Below are 24818 nucleotides of genomic sequence, written 5' to 3'. Positions count from 1 at the left end.
CCACTTCTGTCACCATCTTTGTGCGGCGTAACGGCACCGAGTAAGACCGTGTCAAAGCTGCTGTTTAAATATTTATGAAAACAGTTGACAGAACAATGTCAGGGCAGCAGCAGGTGACTGATGAGGAGACGAGACTGGAGGAGTCACACAATGGAGGCTCAGAGAGAAATCTGAAGCCGACACTGCCGGACAGGAGGAGCAGCGAAAAGATGGAAAACACGCAGGAGGAAGAGGACGAAGTGTTCAGAAGCAACAGGGAAATGAAACCGTCCACTACTAGACGGTGAAGTGCGAGAACAAAATGGGTCAAAGGTGTAATTAAACCTGTTAGTGCAAAATATTATTTGGTTATTTTATCAGATTATGTAATATAATAAGGCTTATTATTAACTTGTGCAGGTCACTACCTATTACTTAACACTGTTCCATTAAAACACCCTTTAAGTTCTGTCTTACAAACTGCTAGTGAGGCCATAATTTAAAAAAAAAAAACTTGTAAAAAATATTTTAAAAATCTGGAAGCAATGCAAAAAAATACATAAAAAAAGTTGCTGTGACATAAAAAAAAAAGGTGAAAACAACAGCAAATATTTGTCAAATTGCTCTGTTTTTAGTAAAGTAGTGCAGCAAAACTAATTATTAGTAATTTCATGATTACATATTGTGAAGAACAAATTAACAATACTTATAGATAATAATTCTTATTAGTGATGAGAACATCATGTACAATTTTGTCCTACTTTTTGGTTTGATTTTTTGTGTAATTTTGCGAGGTGTTAGATGTAATTTAACAAAACAGAGAAAATCTTTAAAATAGCATTTTTTAAAATAAAAATCACATTTTTAACCTTCATTGTACCCAATTTTTTCTTTCAAACAACAGAAAATGTCTTGAAAATATTTCTTTTGCTAAAATGGTGTACTGTACTGTAAAAAATGAACAAATTTGTCTGTGGATGTAATTTACAGTTTTGACAATTTTTTGAAGTTTTTTTCTGTGATTTTACTAATTATTAACTACAACTTAACAAAACAAGAAAAATCTATAACATTACCCTAGATTGTTTTTTAAAAATACAGAACATTTTCTTTCTTTGACTCTTTTTTTGGCAGTGTAGGCTTTGATACAATATTCTCAGGTTTAAGTGAGGCGTATTGGGATGACTTATGTAGTAAATAAAACCAAAATGCATTAAATTTCCTGCCCAAAACCATAAAAATAAAATTCATTTTCACAGAAAGACTGCTGTTGAACTTCTGGCTATCTCTTCCTTCCCGTCTTGTAAATCAAAAACACCCACAGTAGCCTTGATGGCTCATCTTTTGGCCGTACTGTCCATATGTTGTGTAGGGAGGCCGTGTGTTGGATCCATGCTGCCTGTGAAGTTGAGTCACCTGCTCCATGACGCACGTCACCAATAAGACGATGTGATGTCAGAGCACAGGTGACAATAGCGTGGGAGGGTTGGAGCGTGTTTGTGTGCTGGGCGTGTCGTCATTCGTCATGCCGTTCTGTTTACAGTAGTCTTACGTCTCGGAATTATGGTGATAAACAACACAAATATTGTAGGAAACTAACCTTAACATTTAAGTTAGTTGAGTAAACTTGTAGCATTACGCTTATTTCTCTTTTGGCAAAAACTTGATGCCAAAGTCTTTTGTTAAAATGAGTTACATACAGTGCCTATAAAAAACATTCAACCCAGCTACTGACCCAAACATTGAACCATCCTCGAGTTAATTTGGCTTTTTTTTAATGTAATTTTACAAAAAAGTCTGCTTCATGTCAAAATGGAAACATATTTCTACAAATGAACATCAATTAATGGAAAACAGGAAATGAAAACAAGTTATTGCATCACTATTCACACTCTTGACGTCAGTATTTAGCGGATGCACCTTTGATCACAGTTACAGCAACTTTCATCTCAGCCACTAAAGCTTGGTACTCCTTCAGATGAGTCATAGGTGTCTTAGTGGCCTCTTTCGCCAGTTTGTTTTTTGCACACTCAGGTTTTGAGGACGACCTGCTCTGGGCAGATTTATTGCATGAGTCATATTGCTTCCACTTCTTAATGATTGATTTAACTGTACTCCAAGAGATATACAGTGAGTTGGTAATTTTCTTATATTCATCTCCTGACTTCTGCTTTTCAATAACTTTTCTTTTTTTCTTTTCTTTTGTCTTCATGGTGTAGTTATAACCAGTAATGCTGATTCACCAGTGACTGGTCCTTCCACATACGGGTGTTTTTATACTACGGTCACTTGAGACACATTCGCTGTACTTAGATCATCTTCATTTCACTAATTGTGTGACTATTGTATAGAAATCTGTTTTCATTTTGACATGAAAGAATCTTTTTTTGGTCAATTCTTGTAAATGCTAATGTTGAAAAGTAGCAAAAACGGGTGAATATTTTTACTGCAAATACCAGAAACTCATGACATAATGAAGACAAAGTTAAGAGTAAAATAAAGCAGATGTTGTACCCCTCTTCTGTTCGGTTGTCCACGTTTACAAAGATGGAGGAGGTGGAGATGGTTCCCATGGAGGAGCCCTCGTAGAAGGACGGGTTGGCAGGGACCAGATCAGGACGTAGATACGAACCAAACACAGCTGAGGAGAAAAAAAAAATTAAAATGACATGGACATGATGCAAGTAACGGAAAACAAGACTCGCATTTCGTATCATTTCATCTGAAACAGCTGCAGCTGAGTCGGATTGATCAAGATGAGTAAACCCAGTTCCTCCTTTAATGAGAAAATACACATCACCACCCACGGGCATGATTTCTTGGAAGACCAGAGTCCCAGATTATTAAATCAGTATGATCAATGCAGATGTGTATAGCTGTACTGTTCCGAGTATAAATCTGACTCTGGGTCATCGAGCCAGGGAAAAGAGAACCAGTTTTTCCTGTAATTCCCATTCTTTGGCCTCAATAAAACTGACACATTTCTCAGGTTCTGCCTCGCACTGCAGAGGAAAGCAGATTTTCTCCGTCTCTTTGTCTTTAAGATCGATTTAGCAACCATAAAAAAGCGAGTGAGGAAGTGCAACAATCCAAATTGCTTTATAGTATGTTGCGTCACAGCTGGAGATACTGCTGGGACAGCTGTAAAGGGAAAAGGACACACGGCTCCATGACTTATTTTTCTGCTCCACACCCTTCCGCCGTCGCATTGGCTAATGCTCGTATCAAACCCAAAGGTCAGATGCAGAACCTTCACCTTAATACTTAATCTTAAACTTAATTACTTAATACTTCTTGTACTGGGCTCACATGCGGGACTGATTAAGGAGGACGAGCTAAAACTGCACGTCTCTTTCTTTTCACACATGCATAAATGTTGTATCTAAAGGGACGCTATCAACAAGGTAGCGGCTGTTTTTATTCCTTCAAAGACAAACATTATCATCCTGGTGCAGTGTGAGGGTACGACATTTTTATGGCTGAATGCGAGTGGTTGTTTATTGGCCTCCAGTGTTTCTAGGAAGCTCTAATAAGCCGTAAAAAAGTAGAAAATGACGGTGGCTGAAATGGTAGATTAGTAGCCATTTAGAGTGGGACCTGGTGAGGATCATGGTAAAACAGGAAGTGCTTTTAAGATAAATTCGCAACCACAAGCCCATTAATAATTCAGGCACTTCTATGAATATCCCCAGACATCTGATACTGACTTTGTCTACAAACTGTACGGGAATAAAGCTACGTTGTCCCCGTCTGAGTGAGATCTTATTTACCTTGTCCATCCAGGCTGGCCAGGCTGCGAGCTCCTCCCAGCCGGTCCCTCCTTTCCAGCTCGTTCCTCTCATCCTGATTCGATGAAAGGATCTCCTGTGAGGACGACTTCAGAGCAGGAATGGAAGTGCGAGTCCTCTTTGAAGGGGAGAATCGAAGTGCTGTGGAGCAAAAACGGAGGAAACGAGTCAGGGAAACCATGAGAGAGATTCAGGCAAATAAAGAGGAGCAGATAATTGGGGGAGATGAAGGAAACAGACAGCTGACCCTGACTGCGTTCCAAAATTAGCAGATATTAAACTGTTTAAATGCACAATGGCGATTCTGCTCATTCTGCCTCCCAAGCAGAATGAGATCCTCTCCTGTCATCTCCCTCTGACAGGACTTGGCGATGGCTAACAGCACGGCTAAGTCCTCCAATCATTTCCTCAGCCATGTTCATTTCCACAGGGGGTGCTGGATGGTTGCGTAATACTTTGTTGCTATTTTTGATGTTGATGTGAAGTTCCAAACCTGCTTCCTGGCTTTTACCTACAGCCGCACCCAGCACCCTGAGAATAGACTCTACACATGAAACGGTTTAACGTGTCGGTGGTAAACATGACGGAGGAGCAGTCAGTCTGTCACACATCCATCGGCTCTGCATGCCTGGATTCTGCACAGGCATTAATAAAGGGGAATTATCTGTACTGGACTGAAATAGTTTACTGACCTTAACTGCATTATCCACTTAAGTGGTGTGTAGCTGTCTCTCTTTGTTTTTTTTGCTTCATGAATGGCCACATCAAAAACTCAACTTGGTCACATGATTGTTTAAACATCGCAAACAAAAGTATGTTGTTTATTCCCAAAATTCAATCAAACTTTGCGTGTCTGCACACAGTGGATCATGTGCTTCAAACATGACTCCAACAGCGAACTGTGGACGACAATCACAGGCAAGAAAGGGAGGACAATACGAGGAAACAATATTCCAGTTAATGTTTCAGGTACCAGAAGTGAGTTATTTATAATCTATTTATGCTGCAGTGACACACCAACACCCAGAAATACATCATAAAACCCGCCTACAGATTCACTCTCTTCTTATCAGGCTGGTGTTTCCTACTTTTCACCACACGTTGCTGGCCCTTTCTCTTGTGATTGTAAGTGTGTGACGCTGATCAAGCAGCAGACTTACGGTGAGTTTTCATGAAGACGCGCGTGCTCATGAACTTGAGGAAGCGGCTGGCGTAAAACCCCGGCCGGTGGACCGAGACCGAGTCCTGAGGACAAGTGAGAGAAAATGCACGGCTTTAATCAGACAGCCGCTGGTAGGCTTAAGAGGATGTAAGCAAATAAAAGGCTCTTTCATTATAGCAGCAGTGTCAGATTCGACTTACGCCATCATACACCAGAGCTTTCCAAGAGTGCTCCAGCTTTTTAATGAACCTGAGGAGGAAAAAAAAGAGAAGACACTTTTATTCTACATTGAACCTGACATGCTTCCTCGTTCCACTTGGTGCATCTATGTAGACTTTCAAGGATTCCAGAAGAAAATGAAGTTGAAAGTTATGTAACATTCAGTCTTAAAGTTTTGTCTCTGAGTGTGGCAAGCTACCAGAGATACAGAACTAAGAGTGCACACAAATTGGGGCTATTCATCGCTCCTGACCTGATCTCACCTCACCCACGCTGTGTGCATCTGAAGCCTCGGCCCACGAGGCTGACAACGATTTATGTGGTGCTTTTAAATTTCCACCGGTTTGAAAAAGCCAGTGAACCAAAAGGCTTTCCAGCTCTGTTGCCCGACTCTGCTCCTCTCAGGACAACAACAACAACAAAAAATCAATGCGTAAATAAAGAAGACTGATGTGTCCGTTTAAATTGTGTTGGATGGAGAAAAAGTCTGAGTGTGGGAAAGTGTCTTGTAGATCATTCAACATGAGAGGTTTGACTGCAGAACGAGCATCAATCAAAGCAGTTTCTCTGAGGAAATAATGGCACCGAGTCATAGAGCCCCTCTCTGTTTGCAGACTAAATCCCTAAAAACTCATCTTTGTTTATTGAAACCGTCCATTCTGTGATCAAAATGGTTTAGATGTAACTTTACACTGTTCGTCAATGCACCGCTACATACAAGACACCATACGGACAAGTGAACAAAGTTAAAATAACTTCAAGCATGTTTTTAACTATTTTCACGTCTCCAATGGTAACAGATGACCCATTATATTTTTCAGAAGTGAATAAAAACAATACCACACTTGCAGCCAGTTCTGCAGATCATTATCAGATTTCAACGTCAACTTGGCCCCAAACGCCAACACATAAATCATGTTCTAGTTATTACTAATAAAAAGACAGAAGTCTGCTTGATCTCAAAAAGATCAGTACCTGTATGACTGTAGAATATCTATGATACCCAGGAAGATGAGGAGCTTCTCTTCTTTGTGTGTTTTGGCAGGAATACCACCCATCCTAAAACAAAAGTAAAAGCACAGCAGCAGTCAGACAACCAGAGAACAGCTACTGTTCCTCAGAAATGTTTGCACCGCTGTTCAAATAATAGCCGTGTGCTGCCACACTTTCAAAAGTGTTTGCAAAAGAAGCACTTAGAGTGTTCACATTCGCGTGTGTTGCTGTAAATACGGAGAACAGCGACTGTGTTTGTATTTGTGTAGCTATGGTAATGTAAGAGGCCCGCTGTGTGCGTGCGTGCGTGCGTGCGTGCGTGCGTGCGTGCGTGCGTGCGTGCGTGCGTGCGTGCGTGCGTGCGTGTGTGTGCGTGCTTATGGAGACAGACAGAGGCGAAGCGTGTATGTTCAAATATGTGTTCATAATATGTGTGTTTTTCCCCCCAGCTGAGCCAACTCACGTGTCGTCTGTGGTGAGGGCCTCAGCAGCCTTCCCGTCTCCTTGGATGGACTCCATGGCGGTGGAGTAAAGCACTCTCTGACCCACAGGTCTCCTCCCGTCGCTGCCCGCCTGGCCCGGCTCGCCTCCTTCTCTCTGGCTCTGATCCAGAACATGCACACCCAGCAGCAGACTGTAGTCCATGATCTTAAAACTCTCCAGCACCTATTGCAAATCACAAAATACTGCACAATGAGTCAGCTGATATCACATCACTTCATTGGAATATTCACATTTTAGAACCTCTTCGAAGACTGAATGGATTGTAGTCTACCACCATAGGGATGTTTCACCTTCAGCTCCTCAACAGTAAATACTGAGATGTTATGAAATGTTTTGAGGAACATATTATTTCTCCTCCCGTAACACTTTCATCATCCAACACAGTTTCATGCGTCAAAGACCAGAAAGCAAGCAGAAGGAAATCTCTGTTTGAACCAGTTCTGAGCTAAATAAACAAGGTGTTTCTCCACAGTGAGCCAAGTGTTACATATTGACCTGTCTGAGGAGGCCTTTGCCCAGTTTCCCAGAGACTCTGTGACTTCATGTCTCCTGATTCTCTAGTAAAGCAACACAAGGTATGAGGGAGAGAGAGAGAGGTGGGAGCTTGATCTGGGATCAGGGTCACTGCAGTGTAGCCAGACTTATCGTATGACCTGGACTGGACAAAAAACCCTGTTGTGCTAGTTTGTAAGTCTTGATTTTATTGAATTCTGTAAGTAACATCAGAAAACACAAATTAAACATTCATGTTGCTCTCGTTAAGTCTGTCGTAAACCTCCCGTTTCCTCAAATGCTTTAATGTCCAGCGTGTAGTAGTTGATGAAAAACGACAAGAACCCGACGCAGCCAATAAAGAAGATGAAAACTTAACATTGCAGTCTCAGACATTCAAGCTTACAGTCCAAAAATAACACATTCCAATTCTGCATATGATGGTAAGCAATGAAAAAACATCTGATATAATCAAAGAGAGACGTGGTCCAGAATCCAGACAAGACTGCACTGTTATCTCTGCAAAACCCATCTTCAAAGCGCAGACTGAAGAGATACTTTTAGTGTTAGCTGTAAATCTGGTTAGCATCTGCAATAGAAGCAAGTGAAGTATAGAGTCGCACACATTCATATACACGCATGAAAACACCGAACAGACTTAATGACTGGCTCAAACAAACACTGGGGCTTTTGTCTGAGCTTTTCCATATCAACAATTTGCATCCCCACACTCCAACTCCCCCAGTCTATTCAAACAGCAGCCATTTTGAATGGAGCCATACACATTACGCTGCCTACAGAGAGCCATTACTGAGCGTCCGGGCCCCAGCAAACAATCAAGCCGCCACAACAGAAAGAAAGCAGTCAAATCATTTCTGCTAAAAATTTTCTTTAGCTGCTGAAAAACATTGTGTGGAGTGTAACATTACTGATCCAGAGAGTTTGGGCCTTTACCCTGAGCAGCTGCCCTCTGCTCCCGTTTCAAACACAGCTCAGCTTTCTTAGAGTGAATGGGAAAGGCTAACACAATGCTAACACTCCTGTAGGAAGTCAGCTTTATCACAGCATCCTCTGATCCTCAGCAAACCCCTGATGTTTCTCTGTTTATTCCACCCTGAAGCACTCCTCCACCCATATATCTGTGTGCCAGCGAGGCTGTGGAGCTCCCCACGGTGCCGGCTCACATGCCCCACTTTGCAGTGACACTAATACACTGCACGCTTTCCTAAATCTGAGTATTTGTGCACAACAGAACACACAGCTACTTTTGATTGTGAGTAGACGCTGGCTATGTTATGGTCACCCAAATGTTCCTGCTAAAGCATGCATTCATAATTCATGAGTACGACATGCTCCCTGTGACATAACACTGAGGTTTGGGACACATGGCCTTTACCATCCAGACTTGTGAAGATACAGGGACTTCAGCTAATTACAGTTTTCATAATAAACTAAGTGGAGTTGCACAAAACCTCTGTATTCTGGCATTGTTTTTAAAGAAATAAACACCTACAATAATATAAATTCGACAATGATCAAATTTCTTTTCTTTTTATTTGTTGTAAGTTTCAAAAATGTGCAATTTATTACAGAACCATTGTATTGGATTACATAAAATCATCTGATGAATGCAAAAATGAACCATTTAATAATTTAACAATACAAATCTATATAAAGACTTGGGTCAAGATGCAAACTCATGTAAATAATGTGAGTCCAACATCAGAAAATCAATCAGCAACAATTCCGACTACCAACTAACTGTTGCCATTTTCAGCTTCTCACTCATTTTCTTATTCTGTTTTCCTGAGAAAAGGGGAACCAGACTGAAAATAGTTGTCTTTCGTTGGCTACACTGACGGCGGATCAACCCATGATCATCAATCTACCAAACGTTCACACCTGTATTGACAGAATCTTTTCATTCCACCCTTGTTTGTACCTGAAGACTAAATTATCTTGTTGCCAACAGTCTGAGTCCTTCCAATAATGGATAAGTCTCTGATGTCCAATATGTGCTCTGAACAAAGCATCACTGTCATCATTATGTTTGTCTAAGTGATGCTCTTCTCTGTTACAGATCACGTGCACACAGCCGGCACCAGCCTGGTATAAGTAAACACTCAGTCTACACTAAACCCCTCCTCTTCATCTCACTCTCCGTACAGTAGAGCTCAACATGAATTATTAATGCCTTATGTTGTTTTAGCATTCTGGGAGTATCAGGGGAGCTACAGAGTAATGGAGACTCAAAAAAGACAACTACTAGATTCACTCAAAAAGCTCATCTTCTCATCACTCTGCTTTCAGCTCCCACACTCCAACGAAATAAAAAAAAATGGGAGTATTCTCTGGAAAAAAAAACAGCTGGAATTTATTTTTTCTAGAGTTCCCACAACCTTTACTATTAGAGGACGACAATCCCTTCCACTTCCTCGTTCCCTCCACGCCCCTCACCCCCCTGTTGCTTGGCTTCAGCCGACCCTTTCCTCTGTGTTTGCGGTCCGCAGCCTCTCCTGGGGTGACGGGGTTAGCTGCTTACTCATGGAAATGGACAGAGATTCTGCTTAGAGGGCACTTTGCTTCCCGCTCAGGAGGCGAGCGCAGGAAGCCACGACAATAACAAACTGCGCAGCACAGAGTGTCGAACAGCTGCTGCTAAACCGCCTCACTTTTACATGCAATACGAGGCACACAGGCAGGTTAGAACATTCACACATGGCAGGTAGACGCTGCATATCTGGATCAGTTTTGCTTATAGATGTGTGTGTAGCTGCCAGGTTAAACATTACGGAAACACTGACTTAGCAAGACGGGAGGATGTCAATCTGGACACGGTCTTCTTACGAAAACATTTAAAAGAAAACAGAGTGTTGAGGAAGTCAGCATGTTGGTTAATGATGGTACGAAGAGGCCATAACCTATCAAGATCACATGCAGCCACTCTGAATTTATGGCAAACTCACTCTTACTTAACATCACAAGATCTGGGTTTGTTTGACTTTAAAGGTGGGAAAGCACCAGTTGTTCACGCTTGTTTAAACATCGTTCCAGTACAGCTGAAACACTTTCACACTAAACCAATGACTAGTGCGCCAGAATCGGAAAAAAATTCACTCAAATACAAAATAATTCACGTGTTCTTATGTGCAGTTTAAAATTAGAGAGAGCAGACACGAGACGAGTGCTCTGTTTCCTAACCAGCTGACCTAAATAGACCCACAGCATCACACTGTTCATTACCTCTAATTCTAATCCATGTGCCATCAGTCACTGTTTGGCAATAAGACCACTGAGTTTCCTCTATTCTCCTGCACTAAAATTCAAAACAATTAAGCCGAGTGTGGTGTAATGGAAGTTATTAAGCTGTGAGTTGAATGGTGCCATGGTGACTGTGCTGCCAGGTCGTCTGGCAGGTTGGCCCGGCCCAGCAGGAACTCTGCCAGGAAATCATTCTCCTCGGTCTCTGGCCTTCTCTGATGCATCAATCCACACTGACACTAACATCCTGGTCAGGTTCCAGGTTAAACATCACATCGAAGCGCAAATGTGATTACACAACAAGGCAGCTTTGGGCTGTAAACCCCATCATTAGCCAGCTGCTATGAGTGCAAAAGACTTGAAATCACTGTGTGGAAATCACTGTGTCCTTAGAACAGGGGAGGAAATACACTAAATATTAAACCCAGCTTCAGATTCTGCTTCCACTGGATCCAAGCTAAGAGATTTATTGGGCTGTTTTATCCTATAAATCCAAATTTTTACTGTTTACAAATCCTTTTGTGAAGCTTGTTTTGAATTTCTTGCACATAACTTTGGCTAGACATTCTCCTTGTCAGACTAAATCAAACAAAATACGTGTAAACGGCTTGAAGAGCATGTGTTCTATCAATTGTGAAAAAAGAAAGGAGCTTAGCTGACATTATTAGCTCATATTAGCTGGAGAAAGTAGACCCTGTGCGTGTTATATTCTTGCTCATTTTAGTTACCATTATGTTTTAACCAAATAGAAACTCTCCCTCTGACTCAGAAGAACCTTGTGATGGTAATAAAGAAACCAGTATGTATTTATAATGAACAGTGCACAATGAGTCTATACTGAACTATTTAGCACTGCTTGATGTGATATAGAATTTAGAAAAGTTTGTTGTTTTAAGAGGCTATGAGCCACAGTTTCTGTGTTGTTGACAAAGGACGTGCAAATCAAGCGTGGAGGCTTGTTAATTGCCTGAAATTGTGGTCAACAAAATTTTAAAATTTACTGAATATGGTCCTTGAGTCTCCCCATTTTGGCTGTGTTTACAATTTTCTTCTCTAATGCACTGAAGACAGACAAAAGGATACAAAATAATGAAGTCTGTGAGTTGCTGTCTGTGTTTAATGCTTCTAAAACCTCAGAAATACTGGTGAAACCCCAGAGCACAGATTTAGTCTCTTATTAAACTCAAACCGTCCTCCTCCAGCCAGCGCTCTCCCAGCCTCTGCATTAAAATAGAGAAGAATGTGAGCCTTTAGATGGAGGACTATCTTTGGATCGAGCTTGGAGTCTCACGGATCCAGGATCATGTCTTAATCACATTCAGTGTTTGGAGAGCTGTCATGTCCTGAAGCGTAGCCGTGCAGGAAAAGCAGAACAGAGACCGGCTGCAAACTGACACACATTGGAAACGCACTGCTTTCTCCTCCTTTTTTGGCAAACGCATGGAAAATTCTCATTTCAAAACATTTTGTCCCATATTAAACGCACACAGACCTTACCTAACGGACAACGTAATGTGGTTAACATACAGGGCAGCTTGTGTTGGCGTTTAAACCTCCATAATCGGTTACAAGAATGAGAGGTCAATGACATCCCTTCAACAGCTCTGTCTCTGTTGAATTCCCAGGTTAAACGCTATCTGCTCTCAGCTCTAATACATCACATGATAGTATGTCCATGTGAGGCTTTGCTACACACAGGTCAGCATGTTTTAAAATCCAACAGCTATTTTTTAAGGAGAACCTTTAAAATGACTTGATCTTAGACTTCCTTATTTATCGTACGGCTTCCTTTCATGGAATGAAACTGAGCTTCAATGTGTGGTGGTCACTTTGCCAGTCTGATAAACAGACACTGATAAAGGCACCTACCCGACAGTCTCTCTGCAGGGTCTTCATTAGGTTGTTGTACGTCTCCGTGTCAAAGTAAACCCCCTCCTCGTGCATGTCCTGAAAGTCCAGGTCTTTGTAGGTCGGACTGGACTTCTCCCTCTCTTTCCTGGAGGCTCGTCTCTTGTAGGTGGATCCCTTCAGATCGTATTTGTAGTGCATTTTGACGGAGCGAGGCAACACGTTGTTCATCACCACCAGTCGGATGTTGATGCCTCCAGACTGGATACAGTACAGGCCGTAAAACTTGGGCAGCAGCGTGCGTGGATTCTGATTCAAGTTCTGTGAATTTAAAGGCAGCATGAGGTCAAAGTCAAGTGAGAACATTCAATATACACGGAAAGACGCGGTACACTTCTGAATACATCAGTGAGCGAGATAAAAGAAGGTAGCTTGGGTCTTAATTTGAAGGTGGTTATAGTATTACATAATACCCAATAAAAATTATAAGGTGTTTAAGTATTATTGTACCTTGATGAATCTAACCCACATATGGCACAATGTTACTGTTGCTTTAATTTAAAAAATAAAGAATAAAGAAATAAATCAAAAATTTATCATGGTAAATTTCTAAAAACAAAATAAAACCATGGACCAAATGTGTATGTTGGCTTTTTTTAAATAATCATATTTTACTGTCCGCGACCCGAGGATAAAGCAGTGTATAGAGAATGGATGGATGGATTGATATTTCACTGTCAGAATTGTTAAGCTAACCCTCTGAACCCTAAAACTCGCCAGTGGGTTTGAAAGGAATATTGTCTTTTAAAAAGAACCAAAATTACACCAATTATCAGAGCCACAAAATGTAAAAACAGGAAGAATTGTTGGGCTCTTTTAAGATCTCCTTAAAGTACTCATCTGTAACATTAAAATCCTGATATTTGATCAATTTACTGTTTCTACATTTAATATTTTGCCAAAAAATGAAACTATTTGCTCTGTAAAAAGCAAAGACATGTATAAAAAAATCTGTGCTCCTTGGTGCAACCAGGACATCATTACTGACTCAGCTGTAACCAACAGTCATGTGACATGAATTTTAAATAATAAATAAATTGGGTGTGCTAGGATGAACTGCAGGCTGGGTTTACACAGAACAAATATGAGGTGCACATATGGAAACAAACTAAAAATGTAATTAGTAACTGTGTGTAGTATATAAAGCCACATTTTTCTTCTAGCACTGGCAACATTCATAGGTTCTTGGAAGCATGTTGTACATGGTAAAATGGTAAATAGTCTGTATTTACATAGCGCTTTACTATACCTGAAAGATACCCAAAGTGCTTTACATGATACGTCAGATTCACCCATTCACATGGTGGCGGAAGCTGCCATGCAAGGCGCTAACCATGACCCATCCGGAGCAATTAGGGGTTTGGTGTCTTGCTCAGGGACACCTCGACATGAGCTCTCCGGGCCAAGGATTGAGCCGGCGACCCTCCGGTTGCAAGACGGCCACTCTACCCACTGATCCATGGCGCCCCCCTATCCCCCATGTTGATGAACATGTTGATTCCAGGATTTTTGTAAAATAAATAATCAAGGAAATTCAACTTACATTTCCTCTTTTTTATGATTAGTGGAATTATAAATGTGTCAAACTGCACAAATGGCATTTTTCAGTTCTCTCTACTTCTAGTCACAGTTGTATTTTTTCCATAGAGGTGCAGGACTTTGTGATACGGTGAAAAATGAGCCTGCAGCGAGTCAACATATGACAGGGGCAAAAAATGTTTACAAACTGTGTGGGGTGTAGGGGGGAGTCAAATGTGAGTGCAGAGGGCGTTAAAATTAATATAGGTAACAGGTATGAATGATTAAATGTTTGCCTCCTACGTATGCGGCCTACATGTTCTCTGTCTTCCTGTTAGAGACACTTTTCAGGCTGTTGCTGCTCCACAGCTGCAGCTAATGAGGAAGTTCACCGCATCTCATTCATGCCACAAAAGCATCTCGTGTTCAAATTCAACACTAAGTGGGTTTTATGCATCCGTTCAACATTCAGAAGTGGATTTTTGCTACTTCACCAGGCGCTGGAGATCTCATTCAGTGGCTTTAAGTGTCTCACCATGTAGTATCCTGGTAGCAACCTCTGGAGAAACTTGGCCTCTTTGTGCTGCACAGTTTTAATGATGAACTCGTCATCGCTGGTTAGGTAGAACAGAGAGCCACTGGCCCCTGGGTTGGTCAGCTCGATCAGAGGCTCGTTTACCAGGGAGTACTGAGGAGGGAAACAATCAGAGAAAGCTCATTCTAAAGCAGCTCTAAGCACATAAATTACTATACAGAAAACAACTTATTATTAAGAACTGTTAAACAAAGAGGCTACAAAGCAGACATCTTTTGTTTATATAGCGGTAGAAGAAATAAACTGTAGTAAATCTTGGCTTTCCTCAGTATTTACACTGACTAGGTTTCATTTCCAATATAGTTTCTGTTTTAGTGCCTCATACCAAAAACATACCCAAACAAATTAGGTGTACAACTGAATGTTATTTTACTTATGTCATTCAAAAACCATCAATATTCCACTATATTAGCTTCACCCTGCTGCAAAGGCTTTCCACACAGCTCACATTCAACCATAAGAGCCTTAATGAGGTCAGACACAGATAATAGGATGTAAGAGCTCGATCAAAATTCCTCCAAAAAGTGTGGTATGGGTGCAAAACCAGTCAAATCTAGTCTGAATCACTGCCTCTCAGTTGTATGCCTCCATCAACCAGTCAAAGCGCAGTTTAAAACGCTTTGTAATTTTGTCTTATTAGACATCTGTGTGAAATTATGTCACAATTAGCATATGAATTTCACAGTTATGGCAACAAAAAACTCCTTCCAGAAGTTCCAAAGATGCTGTGATCATAAGACGGGACAAACGCAGACAAACCGAAAAGATAATTCCTCTAGATTCTCCTGTTGCCAACATTGAGGCATGAAAATCAATTCTTTACAGATTTGACTTTGTGCAACGAGGATTAGTAAACAGAGAAGGCCCTTTGATTAATTGGCATCACAAAGTCTGATGCTCATTTTTGTCTAAAATATTATTTCATACTGTAGCATAAAGATTTAGGAACCCAAAACCACAACATCATCCAACAATAACCTAGTATAAGGTTGTCCACATACTTTTGGCCATATAGCATAGTGTACTAACATGCAAGTGAAAGCAGATCTCTGTCTACATTTGTTTTATTGCTATATTGATTGCAGACATGCTAGTAATGCGTCACATTGGTCCAGTGTTTATCTGTTTGCCAAACTTTATTGGTATCTGCGGACATTTAAGCCTCGCTGCCAAGAAATAGCCGAGCAAACCAGCCAGCATGGACATAAGCTCATCAGCTGAGCGTAATAGGAGCAATTACTGCTAGTGCTGTGTCTCAGAAAGAAAAAAAAAACCCGTGGGAGAGCCTGTGAGAGCAGTAGGCTGTAGAGAAGTATCAGATGTTAATCAGGGCATTATGAGGGCAACATGTTCAGAGGAGAGGAGGAACACTGGAGGCATCTGCTCTCCTCCTCCAGAGACTTCCTCTGATGACCGTCTGCAGTCACGTTGAGTCACCAACACAAACACATCCGCAGTTTATTTCAATCTGCATTCAGCATACCGTGTATGTGTGGGCATCCTCCTCTCTTTTAATTAGACTCTGCTGCTGAAGCCTCCGTCTGAATGAATTCATCATCACCTCAAGGACATCAATCATTAGCACACTCTCTAAGCTGCAGCGCCTTGTGCCATCCTTCCTCAGCTGCCTCCAAGTAACATTTCTTCCCCGTCTCTCTTCCGCAGCCTTTTGTCTTTCACTTATGCGGGAACAAATTTGGCAATCAAAAGTAAGAATGCAGATGGTTGGGTTTTTGACGGGGAGGCTTGGAGGCAGATGGAAAATAGCAAAAGAGGCGTCCTAACAAGATAAAGCCCAAACAAGATAACACAAAATCTCATTTTGTTCCAAAGAGGAAGTGCTCATGTAGAGAAGTTGTGAATTTCACAACAAGGTACAGCATCACGTTAACAATGATAGTGGCACACATATAAAAGCTTCCACAGGGGGTTTTGAGCATGATCATGAGAAATAATATAAAAAAATGCACAAACTCGAATCACCAAAATGCTTCTGTTCTTTGTTTTGATTTTGCAGGGAAATCACAGAATCATCTACTGAGGGAATGTTATGTTAGTAGCACAGTGTTTTATCCACTCATGGTGTTTGGTATTACCCTTTCAATAGTTGATAAAAGAAAAAAAAAACATGCTGGGTTCTATTAAAATTTCTGAGGTAAAGAAACAGCATTTGGTCTGCTGGAGGTGATTCAAGACAGGAAACATTGTCTCCTCTCTGTAAGGCCAGCGCATGTCGTGCATTGTCTAGAAACAACAGAACAAAATCAAGTGACAAATAAATCCCAGAAAAATAAAGCCTGTGGTTCCAGATTCAGTATACAACCATCAAAGGTATTTTAATTTAATCTAAATGTGATAATATTTTGATATTTTCTGTTTTTTTTTAAGTTAAACAAAAAGACTGTTCAGTAAATACAAAGTTATTTCAGCTAGCTAAGCTTCACAGAGAGGCTGGAAACAGGTTGAAGTGACACAATCCTGCTACAAATACCTCTAAAGCTCACCATTTAATATGTTACATCTGGTTTGCTTCATCTGCACAAAAAGTGTATAATCAGCATTTTATGTGCATTTCTTGGGTCAGTGCAGCAACTCACTGTTGGAAATCCCAGTCAAAAAATTGCATTTCCTAAAGGGTGAAACTGTTCATTTAATGTCATCGTATAACATATTAAACTATCACTTTACTTTTACACTATATAGTAGGTGTAGTATTTCATCTCATGTTTAATAGTGTCCTACTTCAGTAGCGCTTTATGTGCATTTGATTGGATTTGCACGGCGTCACGCAACCACCGCTGCATGACGCTGCACAAATGATTTGACGAGAAGCAGGACTAAACTTGAGCAGTGCATCACGAATGCAGACAGCTTTCACTCTTACCAGGTAATCGTCCGGTTTGATGCCAAACAGATCTCTGAAGTAGCGGAAGGCGAGCGGGGCGTAAGTCTTGAAGCGGAAGTCGGGGTAGTGGTGCGCTGGGGTCAAGTTGCTTCCCTCACTGGTGTGTGAGATAAACAGTGAAGCCCAGAGGAAACAGAAATATGTAATGGTGTGTTAGATACAGTCTTCCAACACAAGCTGGATAAAAAGGACAAAGAAAACCTCTAACATTATATAAGTGAAATCTAGTAGGGAAAGTGAACACTAACATCTGATCTTTGTGCTGAGTAAGTTTAGCAGTGGGCCCTTGTAATTTGCTCTATTTGTGCACCAACAGGCTCTGGTAAAGTCATCTATGAGAACCCAGATTCACCAGCATTGTGCTGACAAACAGGCCTGCATAGAGTTCTTCGCCTGGAGACTGAGGATGGATCTGATTACTGGGCCGGAACAATAGCAAACAACACATGAGCCTTCACTCAGAGGGCACAAAGAGGTAGCAACAGGCTAAAACAACACTACAAACACAATAACCTACATTTTGTTGTCTTGACAGGAGACGTTTACAGAGGGGCTTTGACAAAGACTGACCTCGTTGTGTAACTAACCGAACCTAAAGTAAGCACATCTAATAAGGTTAGAGTGACTCAGCCGCCGCGTCTTTCATCAAATAAACTCTCACTGACCCTAAATGTGAAGTAGGTTAATCAAGGTTTTTGTTATCGAGGGCACCTCCAAACCTAGTTACTTGGATGATGTTCTGGATTAAGAATTAAAAAAAAAAGCAAAGCGGCTGCTGTGTTGTTGTTGTTGTTGTTGCTGATTCCGGCAGGTACTATTTTCTATCATGCGATACAGGCAGCAGCGAGGCCCCGCTGGGTAACTTTATAGCTGTAATTACCCTGGAGTGAAATGTGACTGCTTTGTTTGGGGTGTGAGGGCAACAACAATTATCTGCCATCGGTGGTGGCGCAGCAACACACGGCACCTGGAAATGCTTTCATTCAGTCCAATCAGGAAGCCATCAGTGTGTGCACTTGGAAAAAGGCGTGCTGGCTGTCAACAGATATATGGACTGATTAACACTAAACTGAGAGGGTGTGTGTGTGATCAGCGATGCCTCCAGGCATCCGAAACCAGACTGACAGGACAAACAGCGAAAACCCTCTAGAGAGGAACAACAAGATGAAGAGGAAGAAGAGCGTTGAGAGAGAGGGAGAGAGGTAGTAAAAGCATCTGAGGGCTGTCTCCATCACTCAGCCGCCCTGTCGCAGGATCAGTGGAAAGAAAACGAGGGGTTTGTGTTTGTGCGCTATTACAGAACAGAGCAGAAATGCTTAGAGAAAGCACAGAGAATAGAGAAGGAAATTGTTATGTCAGACACTAGATGTAACATATCCGCTCTCCCTCCCTGCTGATTATGTTTTGTTTGTTGTGTCTTGTGTAATTTTCTTTTTTTTTTCTAACCGCACAGCCTTGATTTTCCTCTTTTTGTAATTCAGCTGGCTTCCCATAAGCCCTGGAGACAACCAAAGCTTTAGTGTTACTACACTGGATCTAACAAGCTCATTTTAAAATACACATATTTTGTACTTCAACAAGCTACGGCAGGTTTTTGACACGCTAACTCGCTGCAAAGCCATGATCAAAACAGGAGTTATGTTTGGCTGTTGCTGAGAAGCAGGAAAGTATAAAAGGTCAGTGTTCGTGCCAAGACCGAGTTTGCATAAACCACATGGAGTTTGCATATCCTGGTGCTGCATCTCAAAGGCAAACCACAAAGTATTACCTAACATGACTCTAATTCTCTTCTCAAAGCTTCATAGTTAGTCTTGGATGATCCACGTATTTCTCCACAGACACTAAAAACAACTAGTGAATACCTATTTCTTTTTTGCCACTAATGTTTTTTGTTTATGAGCTGTAAATTTTCAAAATGGAAAAGGAAACATTGCTTATAATCAGTCAAAAATCAGGGAAAAATACCAAATAATGGTCAGTTAGTTGGAAAAACTGACACAGTGTGTGGCTGAGAATCCACTGCATGTTAATATGTGTGTGTGCAAACACTGTATGAGTCACACTTTCAAAGAATTCCTGGGTCCGCTGTAGATTATATAAAGTGTTTCTTTAAGCTGATGATGTAATTGTGAAGTTAGCCCGAGATGACTGAGCGGCCACACGCTGACGTTTATTTTGCACTGTGGCAGTAAGAGGCACACAGTAAGCTGATTTCACAGTTCTTGGCAGGATAATCCACGAGAATAGTTTTATCCCTGCATCATGACTTGGACGAGCAAAAATTCACTTTGTTGATAAAATGATGATGGAGGCAGTTATGCAGCAGGATTTCTTTGGACTGGATGTCCAGAAATCTGCAGCTTCCACTGATTTATAACTGCTTTGAATGTTCTTAATACAACACCCAGACATTTAATTTCTGAGTGGGCAGACAGGCAAAGCATAGTCTTTAGTCCCTCTCCATTCATTCTCTATGCAGAATCAGGAAACCGTCACAGCCAAAGAGCAGCCTGTTACCACCTACACGTAATCTGTTTTTATGAAGCAGCTCTTTGATTCGCTCGCTGATGCAGATGAATAACCTCGAGCTTATGAAAAAGTCCGGCTGCTATTCTGATGACAATGCGCAAAAACCTTCGCTGCACAAACAAGTCCTGTGTTGAGAGAGCTGAAAATGTATTTATCACGGAGGATGTCATGCTGCGCAGCACCGACCTGGGCAGAAAGACGCTCTCCACCACATAGAAGTCTTGCATAAGCACATCTCTGTCAGGCTTTGAGGTGAGGTTACCGACTGTATAGCCGATGCCGAGCTGAATGGCTCCCTTCAAGGCCGATGACGTGGTCTTGACGGGGAAATGGAAGAAAAAACATCATTAGCGTGGTTGTCTCACAAGGTCACTGCTATTCTAATCACACACACTATTGGATGAAAAGTCTGAAGAGCTTTTATTTGTTACAGTGTGATACAGTCGGGCCGTGAAATATAATGTGACTGGTCACAAAAACCAATCCCAAATTGAAAAAGTCATAACTAACGAGGAGTGAAGAGACTGTGAAACTAAATAAAATGCAACGTGCTTTCAGCAGAGGTTTGTCTGGATATAAACTCACACCCAACGCTGGAATTACACCTCGAAACCAACAAACCAAGAAAGAATATGAAGGATTAAAAAAATAAATCAGGCGTGCCCAGGAATAGTAATCCTGCTATTTTAACTATTGTTTATATTTTAGTCTGCAAAGTATTTACTGAGTCAAATTTAACAGCTTATTTACCAATTATGATGTGTGACACCACAGTCTAGAACAAACATGATTCATTCCTTCTGCGTGCCACAATTCTGCAGAGTAATTTCCACACAAACATCAAACTCAAAACAGGTTGGGCCACAAACCTGCTAATATTCCTATTGCTTGAGTTGCCGCCATAAAAACACCTTTGACGTTCTACTCCCAGCTTGGACAGAGGTAGCTACTGTACAGACTCTCATAATGGTTCCACCTTAAGAATTGCTACCATATGCTGTGACGTCCACAGTTTGAAAACACGACTGTAAAGAAAACAAGTGTGACTAGCACTTGACTGATCTCTGGCAGCTGGCCCTGGCAGGGGTCAGGACATTATGTGCTGCAGAAGGGCACTTTAAAGGCTCGAGTGACTCAGAAGTAAAGGACTTGTTGGCTCTGAACAGCGGCATTCCAAAATAAATGTTATGGGAGCAGGTTTATATTCACCATAAGAGGGAAATAAAACCAAACACAGTGAGCCTCTTGTGTGAACAGTCTCCTATACCTTCTTGTACGTTTTCTCTCTGCTTGTGCTTCTAGGCCCTCCCATCCCAATTTCTGTTGTGGTTGACATCTGAAACAGGTACAAAGTAAAGGAGACAACAAGTTAAGTATAATACAGCGAAATGATGACTTCTACTTATTTCATAACTCGAAATAAACTCTAATTTGCCGAGAAGTCAAGAGTACAAACTAACCTTGCTTAATGAAAAGCTGTGCCTGACAGACAGCGATCAGGGCGACAGCGCTTGATTGTCAGGTAGAGAAATCATCAGGAGTTGTCAAGGCAGCCTCTGTAAAGAAAAGCACCACAAAGAGTTAGTATTACACAATCGGGGCAACAAAACGCTCACAGACACTGCAGCACAGTCAGTGAAGCTGCTCCGAAGTTAAGATATGACAAGTTGAGTGCGGGAGGGAACATGTCCACCAGCAAAGAGTCCTTAATTAACTGTGATACACTTGTGAGCCTTCCAGTTTGAGGCCATTTTAATATCATCACTCTCCTGTTAATCTCTGCCTGATATGAGAGGCAATTCTGCTCCAGTAGGCACTGGCACTCAGGACTCATGAAAATGTGCACACATCCCTGCCAGTATGCATGTATAGAAAGCATACGATACTTTAAAATGCATCTTCTTGCTCTTCGTCATGTCTGGCTTTCCACTTGTCTTTCCATCTTCCAAGCCTTATGAGTGCAGAATAACACCTCATAAAGAAGCGGAGCTGCCAAGTGTGTGTAAATGAGGTGTAGCCCTGAGGCTAAAAGCGAACAGCTGGCACTGCCCAGCTTACACCACAACCTTCCCGAGCCACAAAACACCAGGCAGTCTTGTTTTCCCACATATTCTCCATGAATTCTACCGCACCACTCCCTGTCCCTCCTCATCCCCTCGTCCAAATACGTCCGTTTTGCTGTTTTCCTTCGTTCCCCAGAGAAAAATAAGGCAGAGTGACATGAGTCAATGAAACTGTGGCTCAGTGTCTCTTTTCTGAGTGTAGGAGGGAAAAAAAACCAGCACACGCTCAGGGAAGTCTGTGAGGAGAGAGAGAGCCTAATAGAAACATTGGCCAAATTTGGACTTTTGTCTGACAAGCTCTGGCAAGCCTGCAGTCACTACACCACCTGCATATAAATGCACCTGCAGGTCTCAGAGCCTCGACTATTGCATAATGTCTTTCTGCTTCGTCAGCACTTGCGGTGCCATGTCCTCCAGTCACACGCTCTCTATCAAATCCCACAAAACCCCAGCGAATCAGAGTCTATTGCACTGAGAATGCACACCCCTCAATCAATCTAAAACCATCGTCATTGAGAGAACTACCACAAACTCTGCTGTTTATCTATATTACTTGTACATTAAAAGTTACAGCCATGTTAAAAATAGTCTTCTAACAGAGTCGCTGTTGGATGAATACATGTTCATGCGCCCTGCTTCAGTTATTAAAAGAATGTAGCAGACGCTGAGCTCTTATCTCCAGACTGAGTCCTTATCTGTGCACCAGCTCTTCTGTTGCTATAAACACAGAGACAACAGCAGATACATATTGGCTGAAGCCACATCTCCCAGCTAACACTATTTGTCTTTGTTTGGGTGTGTGCATCACTTATACCTCCTCTATTACCTTTAAAATAATATCCTGTCTTTGTTATGAAGCACATGTGCTCACACAAAACTCATTAACTCATCCAGAATGAAAAGACTGCGTCCGACTTTAAGCAAAGGCCGAGACGACATTTTAAAATCCTCGCTATCGATCGTGAGCTGTGTCGGTATAGAAGCAAATCTGTGTAATGAGGTGTTGATCCACCTGAGTCACTCCACTGTAGGACTGGTTATGTGATCTGAACCTGAGGAATGTTAATAAGCCTGCAGGCATGCCTGTCTGGCTCTCAGTGCAGCCCTGGCCTGAGTGTCAATGTCAAAATGAATTGTGTGGCCCTCTCTCTCTCTCACCTGACCCCACAACCCAGCCGCTACTCTAACAGACTGTTTCCAGAACAATCCGTGAGAGGCCCGCAGCTGCAGAGAACAACAGCAGGTCTCTTGTTCACCTCTCAACAAAAGGGAGGCAGACAGATGGACGGACACATGGATAAAGATGGATGGATGGATGGATGGATGGATGGATGGATGGATGGATGGATGGATGGATGGATGGATGGATGGATGGATGGTCCTAATCAGCCGTGTCTTGCCACCGTCAGGCACTTCCATCGCAAACACCGCTGCCATATAGCAGCATAACAGGGAAAACAGAGCACACTTGTGCACTGTTACACATCTGTAAAGCAATACTTTGTCAGTTACAATTACATTAGCGTGCCCTACAAACACAAAAAAGCACCTTTGTCAAATCAATGCCACTGGCAGACAGTGGCTGTGGATGTTTGTGGTCTGGATGAGAGTCAAACGGGTAAAATGATACAGCTGATCGATGAAAAGGAAGCTCTGTACTCAAATTTGAACGAAAGCCACTAAGAACAGGCCTGTGTAGAGGGGATCTCTTTGTTTCTGTGCCTTTGTAAAACTCAAGCAAGGTCACAGGCTTAATATCATCGGATAAACTTGGGCAAAACTGAGCGTGCACACTGAAGAGTAAAAGAGAGAGAATTCAACGGAGATCCCCTCTAAATGAACAAATAAACTGGACTTGGACAAAAACAGCATCCAGTAAAATTGCAAAACCTCCAACTTCTCGGCACACATTCCCATTTCGGTTCTTACTGTGACTGGGTCTTTGTCAAAACCCAGACTTGGTCAACAATGTACTTTTAATGCTATTTACCTTTCCTGCTTGTGAAGCATTTTCTGAGTTCAGCTAAGAAGCCATATAAATAAGCTTCCTTACTTACCTCTCCTTCCCGTTAGTCTCTCGGCTCCTAAACAACTCTATTCCCACTCGGCCACACGCCCTTGTCAGAAATTCTGCCACCCTTCAAACAAACAGACTTGAGCGCAGATCAAACACTAGTTCTCATGCCATATCTCCTCCATGGTTTCAGGGTTATTTGCAAGGGTGCCAGTCAGCCCCTGTAGGAGTCAAATAGTCCCTCTGTAGACTGCCAAGCAATCCTGGCAATGAAAATATGTTGGTGAGAGCAGACATGGGGCCGTCTGGTATGACGATTACGCAGATGGAATAAATCTGAACTGTCAAAAAGTCTTAAGTAGCTGTGGTAATATTCTCTCAATGATCCCAGTGAGCAAAGTGTTGGTGCAAATAATTAAGCCAGGAGTCAGACAGATCACTCAACACGCCCACAAGCATGTGTTTTAGACATCATTTAGAAATCAGTTACTGCTACCAGTATGTAGCAGTGAAGGAGGCGTTTCTATAACCAGGACACAGATACCACATGCAGGTTCATCTGCTTTTCTTCAGTCCCCAGATACTATTGGATTACTGCAGCAGATTGGAGACATAATGGAGAATCGATAGCGGAGCAGCAATGCAGAGTGCTGAGGACTGGACTGCTGGAGTTTCATGACCCCCACAATCCCTAACTGAGATGTTAGATAAGCACAGAGATCTGGAATACAATCAGGAAGATGCATGGAGAGTCAGCTTAGCTCAGCCTGAAGGGGATCAGCTTCATCAACTTAACCGCTCTCATTCACGACCAAGGCTCGGGGAGACTCAGGAAACATGTTCAATTGACTGTTGTTGTTTGTTTGTAGCATATCTTTTTGCAAAATG

The 24818-nt window shown here is 41.8% G+C and overlaps 1 protein-coding gene across 2 annotated transcripts in view; it reads right to left on the bottom strand.

Moving 5' to 3' along the window:
* pip5k1bb (phosphatidylinositol-4-phosphate 5-kinase, type I, beta b) overlaps positions 1–24818 on the bottom strand; it is a 38202-nt gene that overhangs the window by 2976 nt on the left and 10408 nt on the right. The window contains exons 1-13 of one of the 2 annotated variants that reach the window (XM_022193241.2): positions 21740–22233; positions 21314–21409; positions 21121–21189; positions 20040–20170; positions 17304–17421; positions 14360–14512; positions 12268–12567; positions 6605–6807; positions 6124–6207; positions 5130–5178; positions 4928–5012; positions 3750–3908; positions 2494–2620 (exon numbers count right to left, since the gene is read on the bottom strand). In XM_022193241.2, coding sequence (XP_022048933.1) covers positions 2494–2620; positions 3750–3908; positions 4928–5012; positions 5130–5178; positions 6124–6207; positions 6605–6807; positions 12268–12567; positions 14360–14512; positions 17304–17421; positions 20040–20170; positions 21121–21189 — 1478 coding nt within the window. In that variant the 5' untranslated portion in view covers positions 21314–21409; positions 21740–22233. Of the gene's footprint in view, positions 1–2493; positions 2621–3749; positions 3909–4927; positions 5013–5129; positions 5179–6123; positions 6208–6604; positions 6808–12267; positions 12568–14359; positions 14513–17303; positions 17422–20039; positions 20171–21120; positions 21190–21313; positions 21410–21739; positions 22234–24818 lie in introns of those variants that run through there. The other variant, XM_022193232.2, reaches the window with a different exon arrangement.

The sequence above is a fragment of the Acanthochromis polyacanthus genome, chromosome 7 (assembly GCF_021347895.1).
Source record: "Acanthochromis polyacanthus isolate Apoly-LR-REF ecotype Palm Island chromosome 7, KAUST_Apoly_ChrSc, whole genome shotgun sequence".
Classification (NCBI taxonomy): domain Eukaryota; kingdom Metazoa; phylum Chordata; class Actinopteri; family Pomacentridae; genus Acanthochromis; species Acanthochromis polyacanthus.
Note: the sequence above shows the minus strand (reverse complement) of the source record. Positions and strands in the feature narration are given on the sequence as shown.